Source organism: Rhinoraja longicauda, chromosome 12 (assembly GCF_053455715.1).
Source record: "Rhinoraja longicauda isolate Sanriku21f chromosome 12, sRhiLon1.1, whole genome shotgun sequence".
Classification (NCBI taxonomy): Eukaryota; Metazoa; Chordata; class Chondrichthyes; order Rajiformes; family Arhynchobatidae; genus Rhinoraja; species Rhinoraja longicauda.
Genome location: NC_135964.1, coordinates 45,063,363 through 45,089,492, shown reverse-complemented (window position 1 = coordinate 45,089,492; position 26,130 = coordinate 45,063,363). Strand labels below are relative to the sequence as shown.

Below are 26,130 nucleotides of genomic sequence, written 5' to 3'. Positions count from 1 at the left end.
TTTGGCTTTACCGTAAGAAATTAAATTCCAGCAATGATAGTAACAAGTAAAGGCATGGGGGAGGAAAAAGCCTTGTGATGTCCTTGAGAAAGTAATTCTCAATTGATCCCTCTGTTAAATAGTTACCTTGAATTTGCCACGGCTATAAACTTTCCTGCGCTATACATTTCTTTGTGGGTAATGTGCTTCGTTTGTTCATTGCTCTGTGTGTGAAATAATCAAACCTAGATGGTTCAGATTCCCCAGAACTTGTCAAAAGACTTAACTCGAGATAATTACCACAGAAGGCCGTGGAGGCCAAGTCAATGGATGTTTTTAAGGTGGAGATGAATTGATTCTTGATTGGTACGGGTGTCAGGAGTTGTGGGGAGAAGGCAGGAGAGTGGGGTTGAGAGGGAAAGATAGATCAGCTGTGATTGAATGGTGGAGGAGACTTGATGGGTCGAATGGACTTAACTCTGCTCCTACGACTTACGAACTTATGAATTAATTTTGTTAAAAGAAGATACAGTATAAGCCACATTTCACATGGTGTCCCAAGATGGGCTAAAAGGGATTGCACTAACTTCTGTGCAGCACATTGGGGTTATTACGTTGGCTAAAACCACAATAACAAGCACTACTATGTCTTTTAAAATCCATTGTGTTGTCTTCCCTCCATCACTCCCCTGGGAAGCCATTCAATGTCCATTTCACAGGTTACTATGACCCAAGCTCAGGATCTTTCAGCCTTTAGACAACGATATCCCATGTCTTTCAGTTCCGATGGCCTCCTGCATTAATGTCTTTGCTCATTCACCTGGATGACATCCCTGAAAGGACAGATACTTTATCCCCCTCCCCCGCTAGCCCTTCTGGACATACATCAATCAGGCAGGTACATGGATAGGACAGGTTTAGAGGGATATGGGCAAAAGCAGGCAGGTGGGACTCGTGTAGATATGACATGTTGGTTGGTATGGGCAATTTGGGCCGAAGGGCCTGTTACCACACTGTATGAGTATGACTCTATATGGACAGACAAACGTGCAGTTAAAATAATAGGTAGATACAAAATGCTGGAATAACTCAGCGGGACAGGTAGCATCCCTGGAGAGAAGGAATGGGTGGCGTTTCGGGTCAAGACCCTTTTTCAGACCGATGTCAGGAGAGTCGGCGGGACAGAGATAAAATGTAGTGGGAGACAGTAAGACTGATGGGAGAACTGGGAAGGGGGAGGGGATGGAGAGAGAGGGAAAGGAAGGGCTATTTGAAGTTAGAGAAGTCAATATTCATACTGTTGGGGTGTAAGCTACCCAAGCAAAATTTGAGGTGCCGTTTCTCCAATTTGCGCTGGGCCTCACTCTGACAATGGAGGAGGCCCAGGACAGAAAGGTCAGATTGGGAATGGGAGGGGGAGTTAAAGTGCTGAGCAACTGGTCCCTCTGAGTTACTCCAGCATTTTGTGTCCACCTTCGATTTAAACCAGCATCTGCAGTTCTTTCCTACACGTCCTGTGCAGTTAAAATATCACTGTTTACTAAAAAAAAATGTCTGCTTATAACAGCCTAATGGAAAAATTGCACTATTGCAGAATTTGCTCTTGTTAATAACTTTGTTCTTCTTTACTTTTTAGAAACTCGCTATCAGAATGAGTTAAGGTAAGTAAGCATGCATTACTTTTTTTAATGATGAATACATTCCAAAATTGATAAATCTTTAGAAATATTGTATCTGCTGGATTAGCTGATGTGCTGCAGCATTGTATAACGAGACATGGTAATGACTTAGACAGTGGAAATAAGGAACTGCATATGCTGGTTTACATAAAAGGACACAAAGTGCTGGAGGAGCTCAGTGAGTCAGGCAACACCCTGGAGAATAGGGATAGGTGACATTTTGAGTCAGGAACCTTCTTCAGACTGACCGACAATCAGTCTGAACAAGGATCACGACCCAAAACATTACCCCTCCACCTTCTCCGGAGATGCTGCCTGGCCCACTGAGGGTGGGTCCACTCCAGCACTTTATGTCCTTTAATGCGTTAGATGGTATTAGTTAGGATGTCAGTAGACCGCCATTGTCTCCATCGCCAGAAGGCGAAAAATCAGCCCGTGTTTCTCTTCCTCATCGTTACCCTGTAATTTCTAGTGGAAAATGGATACAATATAAATTCTACTGAGCCTGCACCGTCTATAGAAGTAGGAGAGGTGATCTTCTCACTTACAGATTTCTTATGGGTCTTGACAGGGTTGCTGCAGAGTTAATATTATCCTTGGATGTGGCATCTAGAATCAAGAATCACCATCTCTAAGTAAAGGATCAGTCATTCAAGTCAAAAAAGAGAAGTAATTTCTTCACCCAGAGAATGGTGAATCTTTGAGTGTATTCAAGGCAGATATTGGTAGATTTTTAGGTATTGAAGGAACAAAGGATGTCGGATTAATGCAGAAAGATGGCATTGAGATAAAAGAGAAAGATTTTCCATCTTCATGGAAGATTGGCAATATTGTAGCGACCATAGAGAATGGTCCAGGTAGTCGAACCCTCGGATTGGCCAGCGAGGTCACGTGGGAACGCGACCATGGGGATTGGTCCAGGAAACGACATCGCTGATTGGCCAGCGATGTCAGGTGCGCGTTTGGCGCCCGTTTTAGCCAGTTCGGCGAAGTCTTCAAGGAAGACAGTAAGTTTATATTGGTTGTCCTGTAACTTGTTGTTTTGACTCTGTATTCGTGTATTGCGGCTGCAATAAACTTCGTCTACAACTAGCAAGTTTCGGACTCGCCATATTGGTGACCCCGAACGTGATCTGGATGATCACCAACTGAACAGGAATCAACGCCTCGTTGACGATGACCGAGCAGGGCGCACCGGAGTCAAGCGCGGGAGGCGTGCATCTTCCGTTATTTTGGACGTACGCACCGCAAGCTTGGTTTATCCACGCCGAGGCTCAATTCCACATAAAGAAGGTGTCGGACGATGCAACGAAGTACTTCTACCTCGTCAGCGCTCTATCGCCGGACACAACCAAGCGCATGATGCGGTTTATCATAACTTCACCTGCGGAAGACAAATATGAAACCATGAAGAAGGCATTACTGCGAACCTTCGGGTTAAATAAGCATGGTGGTGCGGCAAAACTTCTGCACCTACCGGAGCTTGGAGACCAACTGCCTTCCGTCCGCATGGCCGAAATGATGGTGCTAGCCGGTGAGCACACGGATTGCCCGATGTTTGAACAGGCATTCCGCGAGAAACTTCCCGAGGATGTCCGACTGCTGCTTACGGATTGTTCTTTTAAGGACCCCGAAGCATATGCAGCGAAAGCGGACGCGCTCATAGCGGGAAAAAACAAGGCAGGGGATTCCATCAACAAAGTCTCGACATCGGTGACCACGCCACAGCGACGGCAAGATGGCGCCACGTCTCCCGCCAATTCTCCGAAAGCCCACCAAAAAGATCCGCACAAGCGCGGCTGGTGCTACTATCACCTACGATGGGGTAACGAATCCCGCAACTGTCGTTTGCCTTGTACCTTCGCGGGAAATGCCTCGGCCGATCGTACATAGGGGCAGTTACGATTGGCCAGAACCGGCGCCTCTATGTCCATGATCGATTCACGGACACAGAATTTTTGGTAGACACCGAAGCCATCGTCAGCATAGTGCCGCCGACCGACCTCGAAACCAGATCGGGTAAGACAGGTCCCACCCTCATCGCGGTTAATGGCAGCCCTATTCGCACTTTCGGCACACGGAAGATGTCCCTTGCGTTAGGCCTCCGCACGTACGAATGGCCATTCATCATAGCCGACGTCAAACAAGCGATCCTGGGCGCAGATTTTCTCTGGGCTTTTTCACTGGTTCCTGATGTCCGCGGTAACGACCTCCGACCCGCTGCTGAAGACGAGCACGTCGCTCCGGCAATCGCCTCCTCGCCCAGCCCTACTGTCCAGGCCGTCGTCGCGGCCCCCGACTCGTATGCTGCGATTCTGGCAGAGTTCCCAGAGCTGCTCGTCCAACGTTTTGACGCACCTTCAGCTAAGCACGGTGTGGTCCATCACATCCGCACCGAAGGCCCTCCCGTTTTCGCTCGGGCCAGGAGACTACCGCCAGACAAACTGGTGGTGGCACGGGCGGAGTTCAGGAAGATGGAAGAAATGGGAATTGTTCGTCAGTCTGACAGCCCGTGGGCCTCGCCGTTACACATGGTCTCCAAGGCATCTGGGGGGTGGAGGCCATGTGGCGATTATCGGCGTCTCAATGCTGTCACCACGGCTGATCGCTACCCCATACCGCACCTACAGGACTTTTCATCTGGACTGGAAGGAGCGGTAGTGTTTTCCAAAATCGATTTGGTGCGAGGATACCATCAGATTCCGGTGCGACCGGAGGACATACAAAAAACTGCAACTATTACTCCGTTCGGGTTGTTTGAATGGTTGCGTATGCCTTTCGGTTTAAAGAACGCGGCAGAGGCTTTCCAGCGACTGATGGACCGCGTGGGCAGGGGTTTACCCTTTGTGTTTATTTATTTAGACGACATCCTGGTAGCCAGCCCCTCAGTGCAGGAACACCAGGCCCATTTGCGGACCGTGTTCCAGCGGCTCCAAGACCACGGGCTCATTATTCAACCCTCCAAATGTCAATTCGGCCTGCCTGCTCTCGATTTTCTAGGACATAGAATTACCCCTGCCGGCGCTGTCCCTTTGCCAGAGAAGGTGGAGGCTATCCGGGCTTTCCCCAGGCCTACCACAGTAAAAGGGCTGCAGGAGTTCGTTGGCATGGTTAATTTCTACCATAGATTCGTTCCGGCAGCGGCGCGAGTCCTGCGCCCGCTTTTCCAATGCCTTGCAGGTAATCCGGTAGAGTTGTTGTGGTCCCCGGCCGCAGAGTCGGCTTTTACGGCAGCTAAGGCAGCCTTGGCAGACGCCACCATGTTGGTCCATCCGAGCCCCTCCGCCCCCACGGCCCTGACGGTTGACGCCTCTGACGTGGCGGTGGGTGGAGTTCTGGAGCAGCAGGTTGGTGGCCGTTGGCAGCCTTTAGCGTTTTTCAGCCGGCAACTAAATTCGGCCGAGCTGAAATATAGCGCATTTGACCGAGAGCTTCTAGCTCTCCATTTAGCTGTCCGTCATTTCAGGTATTTCCTCGAGGGCCGCCCATTTGTGGCATTTACGGACCACAAGCCATTAACATTTGCTTTTTTGAAATTGTCTGACCCATGGTCGGCCCGCCAGCAGCGGCACCTGACTGCTATCTCAGAATTTACCACAGATGTCCGTCATATCGCGGGTAAGCTGAATGCCGTTGCTGACGCCCTGTCTAGACCTGCTTTTCCCCCTATTTCTGCGGTGGACTGCGAAGTGGATCCCCAGGAGCTTGCGGAGGCACAGCTCCTGGCGGATACCGTTTCGACGTACCAGTCCACCACTTCGGGATTGAAGTTGGCCCAGGTAGCTTGTGGGTCGGAGGGCACGAAAGTCTGGTGCGATGTTTCTCTTCCTCGCCCCAGGCCGGTAGTACCGCCCTCCCTTCAGCGCCGGGTTTTCGATGCCATTCATGGGCTGGCGCACCCGTCCATCCGCTCCACCTCTGCCTTGGTGGCAGCGAGGTTTGTCTGGCATGGCCTGCGGAAACAGGTAGCGGGGTGGGCACGTTCCTGCGTGCCCTGTCAGACCGCTAAGGTCCAGTGCCACGTCCAGCCCCCCGTACAGGATTTCGAAGTCCCGGCTTTTCGTTTTTTCCACATCCACGTGGATTTGGTCGGGCCTTTGCCTTCCTCCCGGGGCTACACCCACCTCCTCACGGTGGTAGATCGGTTCACCCGGTGGCCAGAGGCTTTCCCATTGTTTGACATCTCGTCAGCGTCTTGTGCTAGGACTTTGGCCCTTCATTGGGTAGCTCGTTTCGGGGTCCCGGCAGTTATTACAACGGACAGAGGACCACAGTTCACTTCGTCCCTCTGGGCCGCGCTGGCGGAACTGTACGGGTCCAAATTACAACCCACAACTGCATATCACCCCCAGGCAAATGGTCTCGTAGAGAGGTTCCACCGCCAACTTAAGGCGTCCCTCAGTGCAAGGCTTGAAGGCCCGGACTGGGTAGACCAACTCCCTTGGGTTCTTTTGGGCATCCGGACGGCTCCTAAGCCAGATCTCGGTGCGTCGTCCGCAGAGCTGGTATATGGCTCGACCCTTCGAGTACCTGGAGATCTGTTTCCGGACACTTCAGCACTGCTCCCTACAGTCCCAGCAGCGTTAGCAGCTCTCCGGGAACGGGTGGGTTCCCTGGCTCCAGTGCCGACTTCACGTCATGGGTGTCCCATGGTACATGAACCGTCTTCCCTGAAGGACTGTGAGTTTGTTTTTTTGCGTAAAGATGCCCATCGCGCCCCGTTGCAGAGGGTCTATCAAGGGCCGTTTCGGGTTTTACGTAAGGGAACGGCTACTTTCACCTTAGACATGGGCGGCAAGAGTGAACTCGTCTCGGTGTCCCGGCTCAAACCTGCCCATTTGGACCCGGATCAACCAGTCCTGGTCGGTCAAACCCCTAGAAGAGGCCGACCTCCGTTAGTTCCGCCCAGTCCACAAACCCCCATTCCGACAGTTCCTCCGGGACCCCCAGTTTCAGCAGTTCCCCTAGGACCCCCCGTTTCGGCAGTTCCTCCAGGACCCCCCGTTCCGGTAGTTCCTCCAGAACCTCCCGTTCCGGCTGTTCCACCAAGTCCGGAACCTCCGGCTCCTGTGGTTCAGGCTGTCCCTCTCCGTACTCGTTATGGTCGCGAAATCCGGCTCCCTGCTAGGTTCCGCACCTCGGGTTCTGGGGGGGGTCATGTAGCGACCATAGAGAATGGTCCAGGTAGTCGAACCCTCGGATTGGCCAGCGAGGTCACGTGGGAACGCGACCATGGGGATTGGTCCAGGAAACGACATCGCTGATTGGCCAGCGATGTCAGGTGCGCGTTTGGCGCCCGTTTTAGCCAGTTCGGCGAAGTCTTCAAGGAAGACAGTAAGTTTATATTGGTTGTCCTGTAACTTGTTGTTTTGACTCTGTATTCGTGTATTGCGGCTGCAATAAACTTCGTCTACAACTAGCAAGTTTCGGACTCGCCATAATATTCTATTGAATAGCAGAGCAGAAATAAGGGGCCAAATGGCCTACTCCCGATACCATTATGTGTAGGAAACAAAAAAACTGCAGATGCTGGTTTAAATCGAAGGTAGACATAAAATGCTGGAGTAACTCAGCGGGTCAGGCAGCAGCTCGGGAGAGAAGGAATGGGTGATGTTTCGGGTCGAGACTCTTCTTCAGACTGATGTCAGGGGAGGGGGCGGAACAAAGATAGGATGTAGTAGGAGACAGGAAGACTAGTGGGAGAACTGGGAAGGGGGAGGGGATAAAGAAGGAAAACAGGGACTACCTGAAGTTAGAGAAGTCAATGTTCATACTGCTGGGTTGTAAACTACCCAAGGTATGAGGTGCTGTTCCTCCAATTTGTGCTGGACCTCACTGACAATGGAGGAGGCCCAGGACAGAAAGGTCAGATTGGGAAAGGGAGTTGGAGTTGAAGTGCTGAGCCGCCGGGAGATCAGGTTGGTTAAGGCGGACTGAGCGGAGGTGTTGAGCGAACCGATTCCACTATGGTTATTTTGTTAAATAGATGTCCGATCAGACTCGTCTGTGATGCACTCAATGGTTACGCAGGCCTGTAAAAAAATGACAAGAGTAAACAGATCAAAGTAGATGTTTGAGTTACTGGTTCGCATCTACTGACATTGCACCTTAACGATGGAGTCATTTTCCCATCATGGTCCTTATGTATCTCAGTGGCTTTTTTTTCAAAAAATGCTCCTATGAAGTGTCTTCAGGTACTTTCATTATGTAAAAGGATGTGTAGGAAAAAAAACTGCAGATGCTGGTTTAACTCGAAGGTAGGCACAAAATGCTGTTAGAGTTAGAGTCTGAAGAAGGGTCTCGACCCGAAATGTCACCCATTCCTTCTCTCCCAAGATGCTGCCTGAGCCGCTGAGTTACTCCAGCATTTTGTTTCTACCTTCATTATGTAAAAGATCAGTTCTTTCAAAAATGTACTCATTTAGGTTGATGTATCTACCACTGGTTGGGTCCCCTTCCTAAATCAATGATCTGAGTGGCTTGCAAGGCCACTCGAGGGGATACATAAGAGTGAGTCTGGAGCCGCATAAAGACCAGGCTCAACGAAGATGCCACATTTCCTTTCCTCATGACCTTTGCAAGTCTAGCAGTTTTATCATCTTTTTAATTTCATGTTTAATATTTACTTGAATTTAAAAGCCCCAGCTCCTGTGGTGGGATTCAAACTTGTGTCTACAGATTAATAGACCCCCGACTCTTGAGTACCGGTTTAGTAACTTAATGCAGTAGGTGTAATGTGTTGCACTTGTTCTAAATCCTAACATTCTTTAATGCCAATCTGTATTACAATCACCAGCATAACATGAGGAACAAAAATGCGAGTAATTTCACAGTTCTTCAATTTAAATTGTGTTGGAATTTAGTTTAGTTTAGATTAGAGGCACAGCATGGAAACAGGCCTTTCTGCCCACTGAGTCCACGCTGAGCAGCGATCTCCATACACTAGCACTATCCTACACACTAGGGACAAAAATGTTTACCGAAGCCAATTAATCTATAGACAATAGACAATAGACAATAGGTGCAGGAGGAGGCCATTCGGCCCTTCGAGCCAGCACCGCCATTCAATGTGATCATGGCTAATCATTCTCAATCAGTACCCCGTTCCTGCTTTCTCCCCATACCCCCTGACTCCGCTATCCTTAAGAGCTCTATCCAACTCTCTCTTGAATGCATTCAGAGAATTGGCCTCCACTGCCTTCTGAGGCAGAGAATTCCACAGATTCACAACTCTCTGACTGAAAAAGTTTTTCCTCATCTCAGTTCTAAATGGCCTACCCCTTATTCTTAAACTGTAGCCCCTTGTTCTGGACTCCCCCAACATTGGGAACATGTTTCCTGCCTCTAACGTGTCCAACCCCTTAATAATCTTATATGTTTCGATAAGATCTCCTCTCATCCTTCTAAATTCCAGTGTATACAAGCCTAGTCGCTCCAGTCTTTCAACATATGATAGTCCTGCCATTCCGGGAATTAACCTAGTAAAGCAACACTGCACGCCCTCAATAGCAAGAATAAACCTGTATGTCTTTGCAATGTGGGAGGAAACCAGAGCACTCAGAGAAAACACTTGCAGTCACGGGGAGAATGTACAAACTCCGTACAGACAGCACCCGTAGTCAGGATCGAACCCGGGTCTCTGGCGCTGTAAGGCAGCAACTCTACCGCTGCGACACCGTGCCGCCTCTAACTTAAAATCGAGGGACTATCGTCATGCTAGGGAGTAGAGTCAATAGGTTCCACAACGAGAGGGGATAAATAGTCAAGTTAATGACTATAGTCAAAGTCAACTTTTACTGATTTGTTAATGGAGGGAGGAATATTGCTTAGATGTGTGGGTGAGCACTCAGTTCCCTTCTGAATAGCACGGTGGAATGCTCAGTGCCCAGACGATGAACGTACAAAATGGAACAACCTTCTCACACTGGGGCTGCTTAATTGTTCAGCACATCCGTGGGTGGATGTGCAGGAACTGCAGTACTTTGACTTTGCTCTGCTGTCAGCCGCTTTAGGCAGTCATGTAGAAAATTAAATACTTTGGCTGAGAAAACAAAAAATCTGGAGGTGAGGAATTGGATGAGACAGGGTGAGAGAAAGTCTCTCATGAGTATAAATCCCACCACAGCGACGGCCATTAATGTGATGGGAATTTTATGTTGTTACTTTCATTGGATAAATTATGAATTGAAACTTGTTTTTTTTTATCCCCCCTCTCCGTAGTGTTGTAGAAAAAAAACCTTCTCACGTGTTTTGAATCATGGGGTCCTTCACACTTAAACTGTGATTTAGCACTGATCCCATCTGCTCCCTTCCAGTTAGTGAGAAAACAACAGGCTTTATCCTCACTTAGAAGAAATCCACGTGTACTTTTTCCACATAAAATTCTTTGCCTCTGTTAAAGCTACATTTCCTGTTGTTTAATAATTTCAATCTGCATTTACCATTCAAAGGAAAAGGTCAACAAAGACTCCACTTGAGAGGTCCACAGGTGGTAAAGAAATATACGGTGTGGATAACGTTGGAATGTCCGTTGGAAGTGAAAATGATTACCGATTTACCCCAAGTAAGTGCTGAACTATGTTCACAGTTGAAAATATGTCCCTCTCCTCCTGTGACCTCTTACATAAATTTGGAGATCTTGTATTGGTCTTATTTTGAGATTGCCAACCTATTGGATAACACAAAATAGACTCCAGCGTTTTGTGTCTATCTTCGGTGTAGACCAGCAGCTGCGGCTCCTTCCTGATTTATAGTGGTGAAGTGCTGAAGAAATGCTAGAGTGCCCGAAATGCCACCTATCCAAATTCTCCAGGGATGCTGCCTGACCTGTTGGGTTACTCCAGCACTTTGTGTCTTCTTTTGGATAACAGGTTCAGGCACATTGTTGCCATAGACAAATCATTTAAAGAAGTGGATCACACAAAATGGTGCTTGCTTCCCCCCTCAGAAGGAATGGAAACAGGAAGGAGAGTGATGGATTATACCAGGTTAGGGTCATAGAGCCACAGAGCCATGCAGTATGGAATCAGGCCCTTCGGCCCAACTTGCCCACGCCGACCAACATGCTCCATCTACACTAGCCCTACCTGCCTGCTTTTGGCCTATATCCCTCAAAACCTACTGTAACCATGTACCTGTCCAAATGTTTCTTAAACATTGCAATAGCACCTGGTTAAACTTTGTGATAGTGCCTGCATCCAGCATGTTATTCTCATTGCATCCAGCAAAATGAGAGGTTAATCCTGCCGGGAAGAATTTAGTGAATCGCTTAACAAGCTAGATAACATTTAATGAAAGAACATTAAAGCAAAATCCAATATTATAAAAAGATTGATTAGAAAAACGAGAAAGTTAAACTGAACGTTCTTAAGTTCGGAAGGTCTCGACCCGAAACGTCACCCATTTCTTCTTTCGAGAAATGATGCCTGCCCCGCTGAGTTACTCCAGAATTCTGTGTCTATCTTCGGTTTAAACCAGCATCTGCAGTTCCTTCCTACGCTTCTTAAATGATCCATTGGCATCTAGCAAAATGAGAGGGTCTACCCATTAGACTTCTCCTAGAGAGTCCAGCTCTGCCCATTACGTTTTAGATAGAAAGTGTGGGAAGACACTCACTCGAATAATAACATGGGTGAGGGTCTTCAGATACCTGGAAACACTAGGGTGTCAACTTGACGGGCAAAACTTTTTCATTTTGAGTAAACAAGGAGAACCAATTTCCTAGTGGCGGAAGAGTTCATTATTAGTGGACACTGCATTAATAAGGTCAAAAGCCTCAGCAGTGAAATAAGAAGTACCTCTCTGATATAATTTGGAGCACACTGCCAGAAAGGGTAGAGGTAGCAGTGACTTTGAAAAAGAATTGGATAAATATGTTAACAGGAAGCATTCGCAGAGCTTTTGGGGGAAAGGACAGGGCAAAGTATGTAACAGGGCAGCACAAGAGGATGGTGAAGGAGTGGAGGCTATTGGTCTAGCAACTGATGACCTGAGGATCCAGCAACATGTTTCAATTCAGATAATTAAATATATTCTGGAATGAAAATTTTGTATTATTAATTGATATTTTTGTTTATTATTCTCACGGATACAGTGCAAAAAACTTTGTTCTGCATGCTATGCAGGCAAATCGCACCAAACATGAGAACCAGCAAGGCGCACCCAGTAGAGCCACTGCTGCATTTTGCCAGAGACCTGGGTTCGATCCTGACCTCGGGTGCTGTCTGTGTGGAGTTTGCATGTTCTCCCCGTGACCGTGTGGGTTTCCTGAGGGTGTTCCAGTTTCCTCGCACACCCCAAAGATGTGCAGGCTTGTAGGTGAATTGGCCTCTGTAAATTGCCCCTTGTGTGTAGGTAGTGGATGCAGAAGTAGGGTAACATAGAACTAATTGAATATGACAGCACCCCCCTAGTCAGGATCAAACCGGGGTCTCTGGTGCTGTAAGGCAGCAACTCTACTGCTGCGCCACCGTGCCGCCCCCATCTCTGGAGAAAAGGAACAGGCATTTTTGATGTGTAGGAAAATAACTGCAGATGCTGGTACAAATCAAAGGTATTTATTCACAAAATGCCGGAGTAACTCAGCAGGTCAGGCAGCATCTCAGGAGAGAAGGAATGGGTGACGTTTCGGGTCGAGACCCTTCTTCAGACTGTGTAAGAAAATCGCAGCGATTTCTCCTCAAGGTATGTCCACTTTGAGGACTGATGGTTTTTGATGGTTGTGCAGTAGCAATGGTTGAATTGCCTCTGCTGGGAAGAAGTTCAACTACTTGATCATCATAAAAACCTCTAAGGTCCATTAGCTTCCTTTATATGGAGAACTAATCACATCATGTGAAAGCAGTGGCTGTGGTTAACTTATAACAACACTTCAAAATGCCTGAAAATAAACATCACAGGTCAAAGGCAAGTAGGGATGGCCAATAAACCATGCCCTTGTCTATATCTTGTGGATGAATAAAATAATAATAAATATCTCTTACAAGGAGTTGATGTAGGCAAATGGATCAAATCATCTCCTTTCTGTACAGGGTTGTATCATGGTTCAATGATCCTTTGGCATCTTTCAATTCAATAGGCTGCTTTCAAATATAACAGTGGTTGGTTTAGACAATAGACAATAGGTGCAGGAGGAGGCCATTCGGCTCTTCGAGCCAGCACCGCCATTCAATGTGATCATGGCTGATCATTCTCAATCAGTACCCTGTTCCTGCCTTCTCCCCATACCCCCTGACTCCGCTATCCTTAAGAGCTCTATCTAGCTCTCTCTTGAATGCATTCAGAGAATTGGCCTCCACTGCCTTCTGAGGTAGAGAATTCCACAGATTCATAACTCTCTGACTGAAAAAGTTTTTCCTCGTCTCAGTTCTAAATGGCCTACCCCTTATTCTTAAACTGTGGCCCCTTGTTCTGGACTCCCCCAACATTGGGAACATGTTTCCTGCCTCTAACGTGTCCAACCCCTTAATAATCTTATACATTTCGATAAGATCTCCTCTCATCCTTCTAAATTTTGGGACTGATTTGCCTTTCATCCCCACTGAATTTGGATAGAAACACTGTAAATAACAAAGCAGCTTCAAAAAACAAAATAGGTAATTCAACAGTAAATGAAATGTTTAAAAAAAAAACTGTTGGAAATCTAAAATATCAACAGAAACTACTGGAAGCAATCTGCAGGCCGGGCAGCATCTTTGGAAAGAGCGATACAGTTAACATAACAGGTTGAAGACTCTTGATCAGAAATGGGAAACAGAATAGCAAGATAAGTGGAGAGAGTGTTGGTTGGTTGGTTGGTTGGGTGCAGATGCTAGATGGATTGGACAAAGGAAACCTCCCTGATGGGGTGAGGCCGGGGTTAATGTGGGGATGTTCTAAAGCTCATCCAATCGATGGGTTAATGGGGGCAATATGGGAAAATAAACAAAAGACTTGAGATAAGCACATTGAGGGAATGATGGGACAAACAACGAATAAACTTTTCCAGTTGCAAAAATTGTGGGCTGTAGGACAGGTTGGACTGTGAAAGTAAAGAGAAAACTGAGCCAGGAGAAATGGCCATACTCGATACAGGCAGAGGAAGCAAGTCACATGAAGTTGGAGAGTTCAGTACTGAAGATTGCAACAAGTCCAGATGGAAGATGTTCCTCAAGCTTACACTGGGCATCATTATATATTAGTGCAGGGGACCATGAACAGAAGGGTCAGAGCGAGAGTGGGACGGAAAATTAGCACTGGGTTGCGATGTGGACTGATGCAGGAGATGCTGCTTCGGGCAGCACAGTAGCGCAGTGGTAGAGTTGCTGCCTTACAGCGCCAGTGATTTGATCCGGATTTGATCCTGACTACGGGTGCCGTCTGTGTGGAGCTTGCACGTTCTCCCCTGTGACTGTGTGGGTTTTCTCCGGGTACACGGGTTTTCTCCCACGCTCCAAAGATGTGCAGGTTTGCAGGTTAATTGGCTTCTGTAAATTGGAAGTTGTCCCCTGTGTGCAGAATGGTGCTGGTGCGAGGAGATCACTGGTCAGTGCGGACTCGGTGGGCCGGATGGCCTGTTTCACTGCCGTATTCTAAAGTCTAAAGTAAAGTTGCTTGGCAAAGCTGGACAATTCCATCCTGGTTACAATGAAGATTCAACTGCTATAACAACTAATAATGGCCAAATCATAATTTGTGACTGTTTACTACGTAACCCGTGATTATAAAGGCAAAGATTATTAAAGTTGCTTGTGAACATACAACAGCACAAACTAGCTTTGAGTTGTTCTTGTTATTGTTTCCTGGTCAGGTTTAACTTCACCTTACTGGATTGATATGAGGTCTAGAGAAACGAACCGCAACATTTTGGAGGTAGGTGAAGCAGACTTGTTTAGCAATGGCAGACCATCCTAAGGCAGCCTTTGAATTTAATCAGTCGGCTAAGCATAAAAGATCATGGATAATGTAACTTCTGACTCGGTGAGGTCTGTTTGTGAAAATAAACTAAGTGACGATATTTGGGTACAGGCACTAAAAATGTGTAAGGTTATTCACAAATTGGAGGCAATTGGGAGATGTAACATTCGGCTTCAGGTTGTGAGGGCCTGGGGCTAGGATCCCATGACTCAGATCATTTTAAATTGTAATTTTGTACCAATATTGCATTTCAGACTCCAGAAGTTAGAGTTATACAGCATGGAAACAAGTCCATCGGCTCAATTTGCCCACACCGACCAACATGTCCCATCTCCACTAGTCTCACCTGAGTGCATTTGGCCCACATCCCACCAAACCTATCCTATCCAATCCATGTACCTGTCTAAAGGTTTATTCAATGTTGCAATAGTATCTGCCTCAACTACCTCCTCTGGCAGCTCATTCCATACACCCACCACCCTTTGTGTAAAACAGTTACCCCTCAGGTTCCTATTAAATCTTCCCCCCCCCCCCCCCCCCTCACCTTAAACCTGTGTCCTCTGGTTCTCGATTTCCCTACTCTGGGCAAGAGACTCTGTGCGTTTACCGGAGCTATTCCTCTCACGATTTTGTACACTTCTACAAGAGTTCTAGCCTGCTCAGCCTCTACCTATAGCTCGGGCCCTCGAGTCCTGGCAACATACTCGTAAATCTTCTCTGCACACTTTCCAGCTTGACAACATCTTTCCTGGTAAAATGGTGCCCAAAACTGAATACAATACTCTAAATGTGGCCTCACCAACATCTTACATAACTGCAACTTCACAACTTGGAGTAGTTTTAGGTGAACGTTCTAAAGTGTTTACATTTCTTTCAAATGTTTTCATTGATCTGTTAATACCTCTTGAATTGCTGCGAATACCAGAAGGCATGACTGAGGTCGTCATAATCATTTTTTATCCGTTGGGGCCGAAGCCAATAATGGTCGGTGAGTTCAGGAGAGATGAGCGAATGGACGATGTGAGCTAGGACACATGCAATAAAAAAGATTCTGCTGCTCACATTTATGGAGGCCGACCAGAACAGATTTGCAAAAGCCAAAATCTGCAACAAAAAATAAAATCTTGGCTGCAGGATTCAGCAGCAGTTTTTTGAAACAGATGCAGTTATGGGCACAGAAATGGGCAGATTTGGTGAAATAGCAGAGAGTTGGTCAAGAAACTGTGCTAATGCTCACTGGCTTTCACAGATGTGTCCCCGGCCAGCCATCACTCGCTGAATTATACCGTCCAAACGGAACTTTTAAACATGACCAAAGTCCTCACCGACAGATGACAGCTCACTTCCCCCTACTCAGTACGATCATGATTACAATTGGAAGGGGAGGAGGTGACAACTGGCCATATTTTAGACACATACTGAATTCCACCTGTGGCCTTGTAGCCATCCCATAGTTCAGGGGTGGCCAAACCGCAGCTCGCCAGCTACTTGCGGCTCTTTGACCTTTAATATGCGGCTCGTGGAAATATGTTGGCTGAGCTCCTTTTTTCATCACAGTTAATATAAAAGGTAAATAAGAAAAAATTTAAAACTTTATAATTATTTACTGGGTACGAATTGAGACCCCATTGGAATAAAACGTAAGTTTAATGTTCATGGTTAGTAAAAATATTTAAGTTCATGTCTTGCGGCTCTTTTGTTCATGTCTTGCGGCTCTCAAACATCTGAACTTTATCGTATGTGGCTCTTATATTAAGCAAGTTTGGCCACCCCTGCCATAGTTGAATAAAACCTCAGCATTCATTCTTCACCATTTCTGGTGTGAACTGATCCAGCTTCATATGAGAATGAAAATGTAAATCCAGAAAGAGAAAAGATTGTCTCATTGTCTGCAACTCATTTTCACCTAGCCCACAGCTAACAATGGCCTGTTTCCTTTATCATCATTGCTTTTTTTGCATTTCTTTCATTCTTTCATTCATTCATTCATTTGTTCTGTATCTTTCTATATCACCGTCTAAATCTCTCGTTTCCCTTTCCCCTGATGCTCAGTCTGTAGAAGGGTCTCGACCCAAAGCGTCACCTATTCCTTTTCTCCAGAGATGCTGCCTGACCTGCTGAGTTACTCCACCCTTGAGTTTAGTTTAGGTGCTACCAGGCCCAGAGAGTGTGGATGAGCCCCCTCCTTGCCATGTTCCATGGAACGATGTTCCAGTCACAATGTTACTATTCGCTGCAGCTTTACAGGCACATAAAATACAACTACAGAATTAAAAAATGAACAATAAATAAATTATCAGTTATTCTAAGGGGAGCAGAGCATGATTGTGGAAATCAATGTCTGCATATTTATTAGATAAGCCTCACAAATATCATGGACAAAGAAGCAAAGAGGCTAGAGTAGCATAATAATTAGGTTAGGGGAATGAGGCTTAGATCAATGAATCAGGGACATGTCTAAATTATACTATGGCCGACAGGGAATCTTAAGCCAATTAATCAAATAACGCTAGCACTGAAGGAATGAAAACCGGGAAACTACATGGTGGCCCTGTGGCGCAGCTGGTAGAGCCACTGCTTCACGGCACCAGAGACTCGGGTTCGATCCTGACCTTGAGTGCTGTCTGTGGGGAGTTTGCACGTTCTCCCTGCCTTTCCTCCAGGTGTTCTGGTTTCTCCCAAATCCAAAGATGAGTAGATTTGTAGGCTAATTGGCCCTCTGTAAATTGCCCCTGTTGTGTAGAGTGGATGGGAAAGTGGGGGATAGCATAGAACTGGGGTGAACAGGCGATCGATAATCAGCATGGACTGAAGGGCCTGTTTCCATGGTGCACTGCTAAACTGCTAGACAGTTGTGGAACCTCGCTGGTCCATTAATGCATTTCAGAGAAAGATACATGACTGTTCACAAATATGGTGGGCTTTTGACCATGTTCTCAACGTAACACTAATTGTGGATGGACAATAATTGAGAGCATTGACAGGGTGGGTGTCAGGGTCAGGGTCCGAAGAAGGGTCTCGACCCAAAATGTCACCTATTCCTCTTCTCCAGAGATGCTGCCTGACCCCCTGAGTTACTCCAGCTTTTTGTGTCTATCTTTGGTTTAAACCAGCATCTGCAGTTCCTTCCTACACATTGGCAAATGTACCTTTGGTGGGAACGATGCCCACATTTTCCATTTAATTGTCTCCGCACTTCAAATTGCAATTCATTTTGTGAAGTGTTTCAAGGCCCACAGTAATAATTAAAAGAGCTTCTGCTTATTAAGTTATAATTTGATTTTTATATGGATGGAAGAGGAATATCGTTTTCCTGGCACATGGAATAAATCTCAGTGATTTACCCAAATGCACAAAGCCAAATAAGAAGGGCCTCAACCCGAAACATCACCTATTCCTTCTCTCCAGAGATGCTGCTTGACCCGCTGAGTTACTCCAGCTTTTTGCGTCTATTAAAAATGTGCATTAGTTTATCTGAGGATAGGAATCTGAACATGTCAGAGAGAAAATATTAAAACGCTACAGGGCAGACCTTTCATGTGCCAATCCGGTTGCCTTGCCCATGTATTCATGCACAGATGGCACTAACACTTCATCATGCCTTTCTCTCCAGCAACATAACCCGTGAAGGTCTGTTTTGCTTCAATTCTGGCTTTCATTGTTCCTTTATCAGTGGCCAGGATTTAAACTATGGAATTCTCTTCCTTACCCTCGTTAAGGGTGGCACAGCGGAGCTGCTGCCTCACAATGCCAGAGACCTGGGTTCGATCCTGACCTCCGGTGCCATCTGTGTGGAGTTTGCACGTTCTCCCTGGGTGTATTCCGGGTGCTCCAGTCTCCATCCACATCGCAAGGACGGTTCAGCTCAATTTAGTTTATTGTCACTCGTACCGAGGTACAGTGAAAAGCTTTTTGTCGCGCGCGGACCCGTCAGCAGAAGGACAATACATGATTACAATCACTCCATGATAGATAAAGGATAAGGGAATAGAGTAGGAAATGTTGCTGTAGGAATACAGATTTAAGAGTGTGGAGCGACTGTAATGTGAGTTTGTAGATCTGCTTCTGTGGCTAGCACGTGAATAATCCCCTGTGTTGGCTGCTATCTTGGCTCTGTGTGGGTTTGTAGTCTAGTTGACTGGTTAGCACGCAACACAAAGCTTTCCACTGTACCTCGGCACATGTGACAATAAACTAAACTAAACTAAAGCCATTCCCTCTGGCCTTTGACGTTCCTACCCAGGGAAAAGAGGTTCTGACTGTCTCCATAACTGTGCCTCTCATAATTTTATAAACTTCGATCAGGTCTGCTCTCAGACTCTGGCACTCCAGAGAACACAATCCATAGATCCTTATCCCTGTAGTCTCTAATCTGATTTGTATCTGAATTTCAGAGGGGAATGTTTGATTTGCAGTTCAGGCAAGATGCTCAAACCCTCTTTTCAGCACGTTCCACAAAGTTTGCATTGTGTTGCAATTTATGGTGAATGGCAGTGAAGTCTGATGAATGCTTGCACTTAAAATACTGACGGGCAAATTTGTTTGTGTGAGTTGCGTAGCATCCTTCCTGCTGCCACAGTTAATCAGAGCAACTGCAGTCCACAAATTGTAGATAGTATTGCTCCTCAGTGACATACAACACAGATCCCAGTTGCTGACATGGCAATCTGTGGGAGTTAGTTTGCTGTGCTTTTACTCAAATCTTATCACAATGTTTGCAGGAAACGGCAGCCTGATTTTGCCCAGCTCCTCTGATGTTTAGGTGCATTGGTCTTGAAATTCAACTGCATCTCCATAACAAATGGTGCTGTGTTGCAGAAAATCATGTTTACCTGGATGAGAGCAATCTTGCTCACATTTCTGGCCACAAATTCTTTTTATTTCTCGGAGATATTTTCTTTTGCCGGAGCACTTTTTCGCCGACGTAATATTCTCCCATGTAGACTTTAAACTTTAGAGATACAGCGTGGAAACAGGCCTTTTGGCTCACCATAGTCCATGCCGACCAGCGATCACTCTGTACAGTAGTACTAACCTACACACTCGTGACAATGTACAATTTTACCAAAGCCAATTAACCTACAAACCTGTACGACTCGGAGTGTGGGAGGAAACCAGAGGACCCGTAGAAAACCCACGTGGTCACGGAGAGAACGGACAAACTCCATACAGATAGCACCCGTAGTGCGGATTGAACCCGGGACTCTGGCGCTATAAGGCAGCAACTCTACCACTGCGTCACAGTGCCGCCCCATGTCGTGGTCACCCGGTAGTGGCTGGCTACCCTCGTACATCCTGGGCTGTTGCTGATCTCTGCCATACCGCACAGTCTGCTGCTGTATGTGGCAGGTCTATGTGGAGCTGATGGGGAGACAATAGACAATAGACAATAGGTGCAGGAGGAGGCCATTCGGCCCTTCGAGCCAGCACCGCCATTCAATGTGATCATGGCTGATCATTCTCAATCAGTACCCCGTTCCTGCCTTCTCCCCATACCCCCTGACTCCGCTATCCTTAAGAGCTCTATCCAGCTCTCTCTTGAATGCATTCAGAGAATTGGCCCCCACTGCCTTCTGAGGCAGAGAATTCCGCAGATTCACAACTCTCTGACTGAAATTTCTTTTCCTCATCTCAGTTCTAAATGGTCCTCATCTCAGTTCTAAATGGATGTAGTGTTTAAGTCCGTGTCTCCCTCCCTGAATCTCAGTCCGAAGAAGGTTCTTGACTCGAAACGTCCCCTCTTCCTTTTCTCCAGAAATGCTGCCTGACCCCACTGAGTTACTCCAGCATTTTGTGCCTATCTTCGGTGTTTAATAGCCTGATGGTTGCTTTACCCCAAAGGATTCATCTTTCCTCCCACCCCTGTTCCTTAATGAGGAACACCAGATTAGGCTGTAATTTAGAAATACAAAATTACATTTTAAATTACTGTCTGTGTTATGCCCAACATATGCAAATGAATGGATATCACTTACTTGGCGCATAATTCTTGCTGCAGGACCAAGTGAAAATGCAAATCTGACCTTGACATTTAGGGAATAAATTCCGAGCAGCTTGTGGTCTTTTTTCCCCACACACCTGCCACACCGCTGACACAGAAGGACACCTTCAGTTGTTGTGTCAGCCCCTCCGTTCTCAGGAGGACTCAGGCACCTAAGATTGCACACCGTTCTGCTCCAAAGCCGTTTCCATAGCAACGAAACAGGCTGGAGTTTTCAGGCGATGAGATGTTTGTGTCTGCCATCGTCAACAAGTGGAGGTGTGGGGAGTGGAGGGAGGGGCAACATGGGGTGGTCAGGTTGGTAGGTAGACTGGGCGGGAGGGTGGGGAATGGTGTGGCAGTCAGAGCTATTTTGGGGGAGTGGGGTGGGGGGGGGGGGGGGGGATTCCAAGAAACAAGGATCTGCAGATAGAAACATAGAAACATAGAAAATAGGTGCAGGAGTAGGCCATTCGGCCCTTCGAGCCTGCACCGCCATTCAATATGTTCATGGCTGATCATCCAACTCAGTATCCTGTACCTGCCTTCTCTCCATACCCCCTGATCCCTTTAGCCACAAGGGCCACATCTAACTCCCTCTTAAATATAGCTAATGAACTGGCCTCAACTACCTTCGTGGCAGAGAATTCCACAGATTCACCACTCTCTGTGTGAAAAAAAACTTTCTCATCTCGGTCCTAAAAGACTTCCCCCTTATCCTTATCCTGCATCTAGCCTGTCCAACCCCTTAAGAATTTTGTAAGTTTCTATAAGATCCCCCCTCAATCTTCTAAATTCCAGCGATGTGTAGGAAGGAACTGCAGATGCTGGTTGACAAACAAAAGGCACAAAGTGCAGGAGTAACTCAGCGGGCCAGGCAACATCCCCGGAGAACATGGACAGGTGACGTTGTTTCAGGTCGGGACCCTTCTTCAGGCTCTGTTTCGAAGAACTAGTATGGGGCTGATTAGAACAAAGATAGGCACAAAATGCTGGAGTACCTCAGCGGGTCAGGCAGCATCTCTGGAGAAGTAGAATAGGTGATGTTTCGGGTCGGAACTCTTCCTCAAACTTAGATTAGATTACAACCCATGCCAGTTGGGTGACATTGCATGACCTCACTTTTGTGGCCATTCATTAGATGTTAGACTGTGCCTGGTGGGAGGCTCTTTGACTGCGAGTTGTAGGCCTGTACCTGTCATTCCAGTGTCCCAACCATAGGGTGGAGGGGGGGGGAGAAAGCAATGGAAAGTGGTGCAATGTGAAAGTCCTCTTGGAAAGCACTGCTCTCTAAGGCCTGGGTTCATCTTAAGACGGTAAAATGCTCTTCTGGCTGTGAATGCACTGTTAGATTACAGGCTTATAACACCAACTTTACTGTGGCCTCAACCAAAATCAGCTTACATTCGAAGAGATTGAACACAGTGCTCTATCCTAAGCTCCATCCTGAGGGCTGGAGTGACCAAAAGTATTATAGAGAGTTATCTTGATCCCATGCATGCTCATTGCCTTTCCACAGGCTATGTCGCTGGTACCAAGCAATACATTTTCCTTTTCAACCTTACACTTCCTCATCCCTGTATCTCCCTCTTCCCTGACTCAGTCTGAAGAAGAGTCTCGACCCAAAACGTCACCCATTCCTTCTATCCAGAGATGCTGCCTGTCCCCGCTGCGTTACTCCAGCATTTTGTGTCTATCTTCGGTTTATACTTGCATCTGCAGTTCCTTCCTACACATTTTGCAAAATCTCCTCAAGGTTTGTCCACTTTGAAGAAGTTCTCCTCCTCTCTCCGACTAGAGTTCAGCAACATCCTCTCTCAGTGCTGCCCCTCTGTGATTCCTCCTGCTCTCTGACTCCACGACCACTGGGTTTTTAACCCAGAATTGCTCGCCTCCACCTCCGTGCCTTCTTCTATGGGAAGGAGTCCTCACCACCAAGTGATGACCCCTTCTCCTGTCCCCACCGGTCCCCCTCTTGGACTCCCCCAGACAGCCCTCTACCCTCTTTAGACCTTTTTAATTTCTGACTGCCGGCGTGACATTTTCCTCGAGCTCCATTCCCTTTGCCCTATTTTCCCACTTTTCGCTTCCTTACCTTTGTATCTTTTGTGTCTATGTTCGGTTTAAACCAGCATCTGCAGTTCCTTCCCTACAACCTAATATATTTTTTGCCCTGCAGTCTCAGAGAGAGAAGGGTGGCGGAGTGTATCCACCTGTTTGTGAATCTGGCTGATGACGAAAAGGCTGAGATGATTCGCTGTGTCATGTTACAGCCCAGGCAACGAGGGCAAACTCTTCCGTAAAAACACGCATTGCTGGAGGAACTCAGCAGGTCAGGCAACATCTGTGGAAGGAAACGGATAGGCGGCATTTCGGGTCAGGAGCTTTCTTCAGTGTGAAGAAGGGACCTGACCCAAAATGTTGTCTGTCCATTTTCTTTCACAGATGCCGCAAGGCTCGGTGCTGGGACCGCGGCTATTTCCAATCTACATGAATGATTTAGATGAAGGGATTAGAAGTAACATTAGCAAATTCGCAGATGACACAAAGCTGGGTGGCAGTGTGAACTGCGAGGAGGATGCAATAAGGATCCAGGGTGACTTGGACAGGTTGTATGAGTAGGCAGATGCATGGCAGATGCAGTTTAATGTGGATAAATGCGAGGTTATCCACTTTGGTGGCAAAAACAGGAAGGCAGATTATTATCTGAACGGTGTCAGGTTGGGAAAAGGGGAAATGCGCGCACAAACATACACACGGCTACAAAGTGTTATTTTTCCAAGAACCAATCCAATAAGGGCGGCACGGTAGCGCAGCGGTAGAGTTGCTGCTTTACAGCGAATGCAGCGCCGGAGACTCAGATTCGATCCTGACTACGGGTGCTGCACTGTAAGGAGTTTGCACGTTCTCCCCGTGACCTGCGTGGGTTTTCTCCGAGATCTTCGGTTTCCTCCCACACTCCAAAGACGTACAGGGTGTGTAGGTTAATTGGCTGGGTAAATGTAAAAAAAAAAAAATTGTCCCTAGTGGGTGTAGGATAGTGTTAATGTACGGGGATCGCTGGGCGGCACGGACTTGGAGGGCCGAAAAGGCCTGTTTCCGGCTGTATATATATGATATGATATGATATGATAAAATTGTGTTCCAACCCTTCTAAGGCAAATAGATTCATTCCTGGTCTGGAAAGCCTTCATCATTGTGTCCTTTCTCTCTTGACAAATAGACCCCTGCAGCTCCAGCTGATAATTACGGAGTCCAGGAGAGAACACAAAGTCAACCGATGAACATTCCCAGGAACCCACGGAAAATCAGACACGCGACAGCCGTATGATGGATTGTGCCACAGTGGGGTTCTTGCATTTCATGGTTTTATTTTTGGTTTATTTGGTCGATAGAAATCCAGTTTGCACTGGAATTATTCAGAATCTGAATATTGCCTGGTCACTCACTCACGGGTTGAAGCAATGAATTCCCGGCCGTGGCAGAGTAAATATCACGCTCTCCACCCCGCACACTGTTTGACAGAAACAAAACTAAACTCAGGGACAGTGATTTGCTTTCTCTCCCACAAAGCGGTTTCTCCAATGAAGGACAAAACCCGCTTCTTCTCGCTTGTGCTCTTTGGAGTGTATTTAAATTGTTTGTTAATCACAGTGCACTGCTGCTGAAGAAGAAAAGAGATGGAAGTTGACCTTGCACTTTCACTTCCAGAATCGATTCCATGGCCGACTTGCACCGTCAGGCTGCCAGCCAGGACTGTCCTCCAGTTGGAGGAGGAATGTCATCCCTGCCTTCAAGCTTAACACTCTTGTTACTGTCTCCACATCCACTCCTGATCGGGTCGACTCTGTGTTACCCTGACACTAACATTCAAACTCTTTGGGAGACACAAAAAGCTGGAGTAACTCAGCGGGTCAGGCACCGACTCTGGAGAAAAGGAACAGGCAACGTTTCAGGTCGAGAGCCTTCTTCAGACCCGAAGACAATGTCACCTACTCCTTTTCTCCGGAGATGCTGCCTGACCCGCTGAGTTATTCCAGCTTTTTTGTGTCTTATCTTTCAAACTCTATTCGAACTCAAATTCTTTGATCTATTTATCACCATGTCAACAGGGCAGTACGGTAGCACAGCGGTAGAGCTGCTGCCTCACAGCGCCAAAGATCCGGGCTCGATCCTGACCTCGGATGCTGTCTGTGTGGAGTTTACACGTTCTCCCTGTGACCTGGTGGACTTTCTCCAGGTGCTCCAGGTTTCCTCCCACACTCCAAAGAGGTGTGGGTTTGTGGGTGAATTGGCTTCAGTAAATTTAGTTCACTTTATGAATTTAGTTTATTATTGTCACATGTGCAGTATAACCTTTTTTTTTGTGCACACTATCCAGTCAGGGAAAAGATTATACATGATTACAATCATGCTGTTTACAGTGTACAGATACAGGCAGGATAAAGGGCATCATGTTTAGTGCAAGATAAATTGCCCCTAGTATATAGGGAGTAGATGAGGAAGTGGGATAAGATAAAGACTAGTGTGAACAGATGGTCGTCATGGACCCGGTGGGCCTAAAGGCCTGTGTCCATGCTATATCTCTAAACTAACCTCACTTTAGATTTAGAGATACAGCGCAGAAACAGGCCCTTCGGCCCACCGGGTCTGTGCCGCCCGGCGATCCCCGCACACTAACACTATCCTATACCCACTACGGACAATTTTTACATTTACCAAGCCAATTAACCTACGCACCTGTACATCTTTGGAGCACGTCTTTAGCTGCACCTATTTTTTTGCCTCTCCCGTCCACAGAGGTAACCTGTTTCAGGGGGCATTTTTCAACAAGTGCCGCCCCATCTCCCCACAACCCACAGTAGGTTTGTAATCTGTGGAACCAGATTCCATTTATATAATGCCGCCTTTCACTGGCTCTGTGCATCAGCCTGTGTGAAGAACCTATTGAAATACAGTCACTCGTAATGTTGGAGGTGCAGCCACTGTAAGTATCTGCAAACAGAAAGAATCACAATGGCCAAAGAACTGGGGACAATAATCTTTCCCTGGCTGCCAGCTCAGAATATGTACTATGGTGCTGACTTCTGCTTTTGCCTACGTCAACAGAAAGGAAAGTATTCCATTCGTAAGAGCTCCTGCATCACAGTTGTTTTGCATCTATGCTCAAGGCTGACATGCCCTAGTGTTGTTGAAAAGATGCAGCCGAGACATTATGCAGAAAGCTTTGAAAAGTGGGCGCCTGGCTCCTTCAGATTATCGAGCTCAGCCAATAATGACAAGGAAAAATTACCTGGTTGATTTTGTCCGTGGCTACCTGTTGATTGTCAGTATGTTGACAGGGTTACCCAAAAAATCAGCATTAATGTTTTATCCCACTGTACTGTATTTCCTACTGAGCTATTGAGTAGTTAATAAATATATTTTGTACACTTGCAAACTGTTACTGTTTGTGGACCTCTCTCAATTGGACATGACTATGATTAGTGATTTGTTATGTTATATAGTGTTGAGGGAATATATGTATATAAAATGATGTATCTAAATTGTGTTATAATTATGAGGCAGAGATAGGGTAGACAGTCAGAACCTTTTTCC

General features: G+C 46.7%; 1 protein-coding gene across 4 annotated transcripts in view; it reads left to right on the top strand.

Moving 5' to 3' along the window:
- LOC144598593 (immunoglobulin superfamily member 5-like) overlaps positions 1-25,926 on the top strand; it is a 49,545-nt gene extending 23,619 nt beyond the window's left edge. For all 4 annotated transcript variants that reach the window (XM_078408783.1, XM_078408782.1, XM_078408779.1 and 1 more), the window contains 4 exons: positions 1,616-1,640; positions 10,109-10,221; positions 14,446-14,507; positions 23,756-25,926. In XM_078408783.1, coding sequence (XP_078264909.1) covers positions 1,616-1,640; positions 10,109-10,221; positions 14,446-14,507; positions 23,756-23,863 — 308 coding nt within the window. In that variant the 3' untranslated portion in view covers positions 23,864-25,926. The remainder of the gene's footprint in view (positions 1-1,615; positions 1,641-10,108; positions 10,222-14,445; positions 14,508-23,755) is intronic.
- Positions 25,927-26,130: the final 204 nt, after the last annotated feature.